This window comes from Haliotis rufescens, unplaced genomic scaffold (genome assembly GCF_023055435.1).
Source record: "Haliotis rufescens isolate VD_foot unplaced genomic scaffold, xgHalRufe1.0.p SCAF_163, whole genome shotgun sequence".
NCBI lineage: Eukaryota > Metazoa > Mollusca > Gastropoda > Lepetellida > Haliotidae > Haliotis > Haliotis rufescens.
The window spans coordinates 58,653-68,635 of record NW_025963850.1 but is presented as its reverse complement, the minus strand read 5'-3'; the positions used below and the strand labels follow the sequence as shown (position 1 = coordinate 68,635).

General features: G+C 41.5%; 2 protein-coding genes across 2 annotated transcripts; both read right to left on the bottom strand.

Moving 5' to 3' along the window:
• Window positions 1–521: 521 nt before the first annotated feature.
• On the bottom strand, window positions 522–4,465 carry LOC124125560 (ankyrin repeat domain-containing protein 50-like). The gene is made up of 4 exons (XM_048397192.1): window positions 4,408–4,465; window positions 4,092–4,339; window positions 2,764–3,878; window positions 522–1,755 (listed from the first exon to the last, which is right to left on the bottom strand). Exons 1-4 carry the CDS (start codon window positions 4,463–4,465, stop codon window positions 1,293–1,295), a joined length of 1,884 nt encoding a protein of 627 aa, XP_048253149.1. The 3' UTR covers window positions 522–1,292.
• A 139-nt stretch (window positions 4,466–4,604) lies between these two features.
• LOC125381049 lies at window positions 4,605–9,116 on the bottom strand (the record flags this gene model as incomplete). Its single annotated transcript, XM_048397195.1, has 6 exons — window positions 8,980–9,116; window positions 8,137–8,272; window positions 7,469–7,626; window positions 6,813–6,930; window positions 6,393–6,711; window positions 4,605–6,268 (listed from the first exon to the last, which is right to left on the bottom strand). Coding segments are annotated over exons 1-6 (2,400 nt in total), but the record flags the coding sequence as incomplete, so codon positions are not given.
• Between the last annotated feature and the right edge of the window lie 867 nt (window positions 9,117–9,983).

Below are 9,983 nucleotides of genomic sequence, written 5' to 3'. Positions count from 1 at the left end.
TGCCTCGAACTCCTGGGGACCAAAGAAATAGTTCGATTTCTCCGAAATATTTGAATTCGACCTGGATCTTGATTAGTTCTACCTTTTAACTTTGGGGACTATAAATTGAACTCAAAACACCCATTTCGAGCATTCAGGTAACAATAATAGAAAACGGTTCAAACTATATTGCCAAATCAGTAAATCAGCACAAAATACAAATAAATAAAAAACAACTTCTATTGTAAAACGTAATTGTAGGTCTACAGTCACAAAGGGGTTATACAATGGGTCAACTATGGGCAATACATAACAGGCCATTTAACTAATGCAGCACTAACAAGAGTTATCTGATGATAAAAGTATATAAATTACACCATGAATGTTAGTACAATAGTGCTTCCAACATCATTCGCTCCTTAGATACGTTTTCAGATACAATGTTTGTAATAAAAGCGATATCTTACGGGGATTCGTTCAGTGATCTATCACATAATATGTCACATAAGAATATGTCAGATATCATGGAAGAATGTAATACTGGTTTGTTTTGCCCATGACTATATAGTCTGTATTTGTTCAAGGGACACAGCTGAAAGAATTCTATTTGATCTTAGCATTTTCATGTTTGCCAAGACATCATGGAAATTAATAGGATAAATTGCTTTGAAATACAAAAATCATTATATACCTGAATATGAAGTCACCGTGAACATACTTTAAAGTCTATATTGCATGTACAACAGGTTACATGGCTTCGTATTGGGGGTGAGACTTCACAACTCTGACACTGGAAATGGTGCAGAAACAAATCAAAGTGGCAATACCGTTCATTGTGTACGTCAATCTGAACTCACTCCGAATAATTTCAACAAAACACTTTGCTTTAAGAAAGTTCGGAACACACTGAAATCTGCATATGTCCAGTTATAAACATTTGTAAGAAACTGTCATGTAATCTTCTAAACATTAAAGTTAGGCATGAGCCTAGAATTTGTGAAGTACAATGGGGTTTTTATGGAATCGAGATGCATACCGAAACGTCAAAACTACATCGACACAAATCACTCCACTACTTTCAACATAACACGGGGGTACGCGTGGCCCAGTCGTCTAAGGCGCCGCGATTCGCTGTGCAGAGTTGCGTCCCTTGGGCACGCTAGAGACCTATGATTGTCATCGACACAAATGACAAATAACTTTCTGCAAACCAAATTCGGACGGCTGACTCCTAAAGGAGGTTGTAAAAATGTACATGTATACTGTAACACTGGACACCATAATAACAATGATAACTCCTTTCTAGACCACTTTTAGAACTGCTGCAGCTCTATCTTTTCCCCAGACTCAGTGTAGTGAATGATGACATTCTCAGAATTACTAGTGGTATCTGAACTAGGCAATGTGTCACCAACTACTGGAGCATGGACACAGGTGGGAACATGACTTGAGTTTCCATATATGGCTTTTGATCTTTGATTGGGTGAACGTATCTCCATGCGTGCAGGATCTGTAAGGAGGTTGTTAACATTTCCGTCTATATGATATGGTTGGGATGACTGCAAGGCGACGTATCTCTCTTCCATAACACTTTGTCTGTCTGTGGAAACTGCTTGTCCCAGTTGACTCGGAACATAAACCCCTGGCAATTCTACTGATGTGTGGTTCACGGGGCACGTTGATGTTAGTGGTGTGGATGTAAGCCAACCGCCATTGTTGTAGTTTCCGTGTGGAATTGACGATGATTTCATAAGAAACTGGCCATCGGTTGTCACCCTGAAACAATATCACATGCACTTGACGCAACATTTCAGAGAAAATAGGACTTAATCAAAATAGTGATGCTATTGTGACATATAATACAAAATCAAGATGTAAAAGCCTCCAGCGCATTCAAAATTCGTATCTAATGAAAAAGACTCCAAACTAAATGGAAGCCCCACATACTCATGAACGTAAACCAACGAATCATTCAATATTATACACAGTGAAGCCTAATTAAGTTCAAATATTGGTTAACATAATTTCAGCGTTTTTACAAAGTCCCAATTGACATATGTAGGCCATGGAAAATAAGGTTTCACTTGGAACATATAGCAATAGATTTCATTTCACCACAATGCATTTCTACAAGGTCCCCAAAACATACTTAAAGTCCCAAGCAATCTTAGTTTGGGAAATATGTCTAATTTACATAATCAAATAAGGCAACCAACTGTCAATGGTATTTTCCATATTTCAGATGAGGTTCAATGTTTTGATGACAAACAGCATGTGTTGTGTTGCAAAATAGCCATATTATGTTTCTTAAGATATTCACAGCTATTGATCGTTTTCGACTATTGACAAATCTACAAAACATCAAGATGTCTGGCAATTTCAAGATGGCGGACACGTTTCCTAAATATGAGTTCAGACTGTTGAAGCTTTTATCTCTGAAACAGTGAGCTGGGACTTATATGCATAAAACTTGTCACACTAACTGAATGGCCCAAAAATCCAAGACATGGACATACATGAACTATCCATACACTGTTGGTCTCTCATGACATATTTGATTGATTGATTTGGGACTTTTAGTATGTTGTTTTGGGGGCCTTGTAGAAATGCTCTGTCCATATTCTTTTTTAGCTGAAATAGATATTTTTTATATATATCTGATGGTACTGTCCTCTTCGGGGTCTCATATGGTTTCGTGAAGTTTCAAAACTGTTCTGCAAAACAGCTTATACAATATATGTGTTTGGGCTGTCAACTCAAGCATCATTTCCACATTGCTCTTACCTATCTGTAATTGTACCATGGTTGATTGTCAGGTCATCTATATTTGTTGCCTCAGTTATAAGCCATGCAATATCATCGTGATGTTGTGCCTCTGCTTTTTGTAAAGCAGTTTCTTCTTTATCGTCTGTCTCATGCACATTTGCCTTGTTCTGTAATAACACCTCCACAACCTCCCTGTGTCCCTGGTAGGCTGCATCATGTAGAGCTGTGCGGCCATCATCACGTTTGCCATCCACATTTCCCTTGTTCTGTAATAACACCTCCACAACCTCCCTATATCCCTGGTAGGCTGCACGATTTAGAGGTGTGCTGCCTTCCTCATCTTTCTCATCCACATTTGCATTGCTCTGTAATAACACCTCCACAACCTCCCGATGTCCCTCCCGGGCTGCATCATGTAGAGGTGTGCTGCCATCATTACTTTTCTCATTCACATTTGCCTTGTTCTGTAATAACACCTCCACAACCACCCTATGTCCCTGCCAGGCTGCATTATATAGAGGTGTGCTGCCTCCCTCATCTTTTTCATCCACATTTGCCTTGTTCTGTAATAACACCTCCACAACCTCTCTATGTCCATCGTAGGCTGCATCATGTAGAGGTGTGCGGCCTTCCTTATTTTTCTCATCCACATTTGCCTTGTTCTGTAATAACACCTCCACAACCAACCGATGTCCCTGCCAGGCTGCACGATGTAGAGGTGTGCTGCCTTCCTTATCTTTCTCATCCACATTTGCCTTGTTCTGTAATAACACATCCACAACCTCCCTATGTCCCTGGTAGGCTGCATCATGTAGAGGTGTGCGGCCTTCCTTATCTTTCTCATTCACATTTGCCTTGTTCTGTAATAGCACCTCCACAACCTCTCTTTGTCCCTGCCAGGCTGCATCATGTAGAGGTGTGCTGCCATCTTGACGTTTCTCATCCACATTTGCCTTGTTCTGTAATAACACCTCCACAACCATCCGATGTCCCTGGTATGCTGCATTATGTAGAGGTGTGCGGCCTTCCTTATCTTTCTCATCCACATTTGCCTTGTTCTGTAATAACACCTCCACAACCTCTCTATGTCCATCGTAGGCTGCATCATGTAGAGGTGTGCTGCCTTCCTTATCTTTCTCATCCACATTTGCCTTGTTCTGTAATAACACATCCACAACCTCCCTATGTCCCTGGTAGGCTGCATCATGTAGAGGTGTGCGGCCTTCCTTATCTTTCTCATCCACATTTGCCTTGTTCTGTAATAGCACCTCCACAACCTCTCTTTGTCCCTGCCAGGCTGCATCATGTAGAGGTGTGCTGCCATCTTGACGTTTCTCATCCACATTTGCCTTGTTCTGTAATAACACCTCCACAACCACCCGATGTCCCTGCCAGGCTGCACGATGTAGAGGTGTGCTGCCTTCCTTATCTTTCTCATCCACATTTGCCTTGTTCTGTAATAACACATCCACAACCACCCGATGTCCCTGCCAGGCTGCACGATGTAGAGGTGTGCGGCCTTCCTTATCTTTCTCATCCACATTTGCCTTGTTCTGTAATAACACCTCCACAACCTCCCTCTGTCCCTGACAGGCTGCATCATGTAGAGGTGTGCGACCTTCCTTATCTTTCTCATCCACATTTGCCTTGTTCTGTAATAACACATCCACAACCTCCCGATGTCCCTTGTTGACTGCAATGTGTAGAGGTGTGCTGCCATCTTGACGTTTCTCATCCACATTTGCCTTGTTCTGTAATAACACATCCACAACCACCCGATGTCCCTGGTAGGCTGCATCATGTAGAGGTGTGCTGCCATCTTGACGTTTCTCATCCACATTTGCCTTGTTCTGTAATAACACCTCCACAACCTCTCGATGTCCCTGGTAGGCTGCAAGATGTAGAGGTGTGCTGCCTTCCTTATCTTTCTCATCCACATTTGCCTTGTTCTGTAATAACACCTCCACAACCTCCCTATGTCCCTGGTAGGCTGCATCATGTAGAGGTGTGCTGCCTTCCTTATCTTTCTCATCCACATTTGCCTTGTTCTGTAATAACAACTCCACAATCTCCCGATGTCCCTGGTAGGCTGCATGATGTAGAGGTGTGCTGCCATCATTACGTTTCTCATCCACATTGGTCTTGTTCTGTAATAACACCTCCACAACCACCCGATGTCCCTGCCAGGCTGCACGATGTAGAGGTGTGAGGCCAGCATTATCTTTCACATGAATTATTCCCTTGTTCTGTAATAACATTGTAACAACTTCTGCATTTCCATATATACATGCCAAATGAAGCCCAGTTTCACCCTTCTTGTTTTGCTCACCAATGTCCACTACTTCCTGTAACAGATAGCTTACAATGCTAACATTTCCAACTGCACATGCGTAATGTAAAGGTGTTGATCCTTCAGGGCCTTTTATATTGACATTCAGTTTTCCAATTTTTGTAATTGTATCCATGGTATCTTTGCCCTTTAGGCACAAGGATGCAACATGTACATATGTATTCTTTCTTGACTTGTTTTTCTTCTTGCTCGTCTTCATCAAATGTGACAATCTGGAAGCCACTGCAGACAACCCACCCACACAGGCAATGTCCAAAAGTGAACATTTACCAAACTTTACTCTCAGATCATCTGCAACTGCCAACTGCAGTTTAATGATGAGAGGTCTTGGGAGTTTGGGTAGTGTCATCCACAACTTATCCAACTTCCAGTTTTTATTGGAAAACAAGTAATCGAAGTTGGCTAAACTATTCCCAAAGCAACTTCCAAACAAAGCTTCCTTTCTGTTCTCTGCATTCAAATGAACACTGAACAATGCTCTCCTCAACAAATGTGAGTTGTCTGTGATGCTCGCCCAAAACAGAAAGGAATATCCATGTACAATGTCATTATTTGACAATACTTTCAACAGTACAGAACTGTCCTTGTTCATATTATGCAACAATTTCTCCCAAACCATATCAACAAATGTCTCTACCTGGAATAGGGAATGCATGCACACAAAGGCAAACTTTCTGCCGTGTAAAGCTGTAGCAAACCTCTTCGCTACAATATGCAGATCATCATGTTTCAATTCGAGGTTGAAAGACACATTTAGTTGTTCCTCTTCAGTTGGATCATCTCTAAATGTCACATAACGATATATGAACTCGAGATCCATCCTTTCAACCAACTGCCTAACATCACGTAGCAGTATTTCTCTTAGCTTTATTGCTACTTTATGATTTCTTATTCTATATGAGCCTGCTTCATGATGGAGACAGCATCCCGCCAATTGGGATAAAATAGGTTTCATCATATTTTCAGTGTATTCTTCTTCATTGATGTCAAAAGCCTTAACTGCCCAAACAATATATTTTTTGTAGGTTTCTCTTTCGACGCGAGTCCCTGTGTCAGACCCTGCCCATAGCATCCTCTCCTCCAGGTTATTCTCCGCCAAAGCAACCACTAACAAGCACGCCCTCTCCTGCTTATGCAACAGGTGCTGATCCAAACATGGATAGTCCTCTGTATCTGTGAAAACAAATAGCGGTTGTTAGAAAGCAGTGTACAACATTGCACATGTAGATCTAAAATATAATACCTTGCGTAACGACTTACAATTACGAAACATAGTAATGATCTCCAGAATGCATACTTTCATCACTGGCCATAGCACAGTCGGGTCCTTCATGTGTTTCATGTCCATCCTCTTCATGAATAGTTGGACCTCCTTGTTCTGTTGTCATTGTACAGCTATTTTCCAGTACATCTCTTGTCTCCAGCGTTACAGTTTGAATTTCGTTTGTGACATTACCCTGTCCACCAACTGCCATCATGTGATTTCCTCCACCTTGCATATCTCCCTTGTCCTTGGCATACTGTAGTATCCTCTGAAGCACATACAGCCTGTTTTTCTCAACGTGACAGTTCCTCATGATGCCTGGAGACTTCTCCGCCAAAATTGCATCAGCAGCCTGAGAATATGAAAGTTAGAAATGAAAAGGTATCTTTCATACGTGGTTATTGAGACACATGTTGCCTTTCATATCAAAAACATAGCTTCAAACCAACCTACCATCAGAACGAATATCCCACAGCTGTGTCCATCAGACTGTTCTATCACTGGGTACTGTTTCTTCATCCATGACTTGCTCCTTTCCTTAGACGTAGATTTCAAGTGATTTACAAAGAGCCTGAGGAATACATGTATATTACTCGATGGCAATAAAGTCTTCAACTCATGTGGACTGGTGCTAAAGTAAAGGTAGAACAGAAGGTAAATACAGCAGTGCCTAAAATATCCGGTCCTGGCATTTCTGATGTTCTCTCCTGCTTTGTCCATAATTAGGTTTTATGTTAGCAAATACAGATGTTATGGTTTAAATGAATGAGTGACATAACTGTATTTATGGCGTTTAAATCATTCACACAGTGTACCCATTTGGGGAACTGGGTAACCCTGTGAACAAGTTGTTCTATATCTTCTACCCAAAAGTAAAAGCTACAAATGTGGGTGTATCGAACATTTTTCGATGGATCTTATTTACATTCATGTTTGTTTTTGAGAAATCAACATTTCAACATTTCAAATTGGATAGCTTGGTTTTAACATTTATAATGTGCAGCCACACGTCCTCTTTTTTTTGTATCTACCTCTAGTGTTGTACAAATGGGTGTTCTACATATAAGGCGGGTTTAGAATTGACCACGCCCACTGTTCTGTCCACCTACCTCCAGTGTTGTACAACCTTGTCCTCCACAATTAAGGAGGGTTTAGAATTAACCACGCCCACTGTTCCATCCTTGACATTAGCCACCAGTAGCACCCAATGTTGATTACGTGGCATGTTCACTGGCATTAAGATCCACGTGTAGTTTGTCAAATTTTCCTGAAAGTTCACAACAAATGCCTTTCCGGTGTACGATCAATATATCCAGAAACACGTGCTTCACATAAGATGGATATGATGCAGTAACAGAGATAATAGTGAATTGGTATCATGAACTTGGAACTAAGAAATTCTAAAGACCCCTCTCTGACAACCAGATTTTCAATTCATAAAATAATATGTAGCAAGACGAATATGTTCATGTGCAATATCTGCTTTTGTAACTGCATATTGAAAACGAATAGCATTATGATCAATGGGGTTACTGGCTTTGACTCAATTGAAACCCATTGCAGCATATGGTCGCTTCGTGCGCACAATTGCAAGTGACAACTTCTAGCATACTGAATACGCAATCATGGCATAGACGAATCATATGTTATCACAAAAAATATACAATTACTGCAAAATATCTTTTGAGTCTTGCCCATGTTCATGGTAGGGTGGACATGCAATGGTACACTCGGAATGACAGAATTATAAGAAATATAAAAATCTCACGTCACTCACATCTTTCCCCCTTATTCTGTCTGTGTACTGTCCTGCCTCCCACAGTAGGATTGTCTCTGTAGGCAGCACCAGACAGTGGAAGCCTACACGGGAACACCACTCCCCCTTCCAGGAGGTGCAGGTATGTGTCCATGATCTGGACAGGAAAGAGTTCATTTATTAGAATGTTTATTATACTGTTTAATCGCCCAATGCGTTTGCTTCAAAAGGAACGCTTGTAATTTCAAATCAAAGCAGGATCCGCTGCACATCACATATTCATCATGAAGAGAATATCTCGGCTGATAGCAATGACTGACAATTTGACTGGTGATGTACTAGATTTTGTGAACAATGCCCATTGCAGGTGAGTAGTGCCATCATTGCAGAATCGAGATGCATGGCAATGAGTTGATAATTAGCACCATTATATGAATTGATAGTTAACTAATACTGGTGTAAAAAGTAGAAACCGCCAAAAGTTGCTGTATTAATCTGAAGATGGGGTCTCAGTGGTCCAAGGCGCCGCATTTCGCTATGCAGATTCACCATGGGAATCAACAAAGTGGTTAACGTCAAAGATGTGCATTACTTTCTTCATAATTTAATCCAACGCACCATGACACTACTGTCAAAAAGAGGCGTTTAACCAAACTCAAGCTCTAGCTCGCCTACCTCAAGGCACTATCAATGAGTATTAGGTGACTGAACAACTCACCACCCTCACGCCCCCAGTTTATATCTAATACTAACATCATTTGATGAAATCGAAAGCCTCCCATGCTCTATGAAATGATTTTCTTGGATGGTTAACTAGGCATGTAGTTTGTGTGATTGTGTAAATATTGCAGGTGGACTACTTACTTCATCTGTCAGCCACTCGTTGGTTTCCAGGCGAGACAGAACATTTCCTCTGATGGTGTAGCAGCCAACTGTGTATGTACAGTCACGTGACAGGGGGACGTCCTCTTGTACATGCTGCAGGTGTGAAGGAGGATCCTTCAGTGTTTTCACAAAGTCCTGTACTTCAGTCCTGGTATGGCATGCTCCAACAAGTACTGCTGCGATGAGCTTTATGTAAACTGACTTGTCTTGGTTCAAGCTCAGCACGTCAGTATTTACAGAACATTTAACCCAGTTCCTTGCTTTAATTGCATCTAGATTCCAGTTCTTGTCGACCTCTTCAATGAGTGACAAGCACGGATTGCCTTTGTTGGTACAGTCCTTGTTCCAGAACCTAGATAATGCTAGGACTTGTCGCACGACCCTTATCACATCCCGATTCCTTTCTACATCTTCTAGAAATGTGTACAGATAAGCATAGTGTGTGTTTGTGACACAGGTTACAATTGTGTTGTCATTTTCAAGTTGAGGCTGCCAACGGGCTTTCTTGACAGGGGAGCCTGACGTTGTACCCAAATAATCAATGTCATCATCACCTCTATGATCACCTGTCCTGCTGCGTTTTTGATTTGTGTCGTGATCATTCTTTGTTTCAGTCTCTGACACCTTTGCTTCGTTCAGTGTTACACCTAGAATAGTGTTTGATTTAACATTGTCTTCCAATTCTGTCGGTGATGAATGATCTTCAGGGTCCAGGTTGGAGTTAGTGTTCTCCATGACCCCCGACTGCACAGCTCCACCAGTTGATTCTACTTTCCTACATTTACTGTCACCTGGGGAATGAAGTGTCTGTTGACCACGCTTCTTTCGTTGAGAAAAAGGCTGTGCTTGTGTGTGGTCCCCGATATATTGCACTAGAACGTGTTTCAGAGGGTGGTTGTACAGATACGAAGCTTCTCTGACAAAGGCCCTTGTTGTCGTCTTGTCCTCGGTGTAAGCCTTGTGGTACTGCTTCACTATGACTG

Excerpts from the sequence above, each read along its gene's own strand:
- LOC124125560 (XM_048397192.1), bottom strand. The coding sequence starts at position 4,465 with ATGGCAGCACACCTCTACACATTGCAGTCAACAAGGGACATCGGGAGG. Across the intron at positions 3,879-4,091 it reads TGTTATTACAGAACAAGGCA|GATAAGGAAGGCAGCACACC; the intron begins AATGTGGATGAG and ends GTGGATGAGAAA. Across the intron at positions 1,756-2,763 it reads CATGGTACAATTACAGATAG|GGTGACAACCGATGGCCAGT; the intron begins GTAAGAGCAATG and ends ATATTGTTTCAG.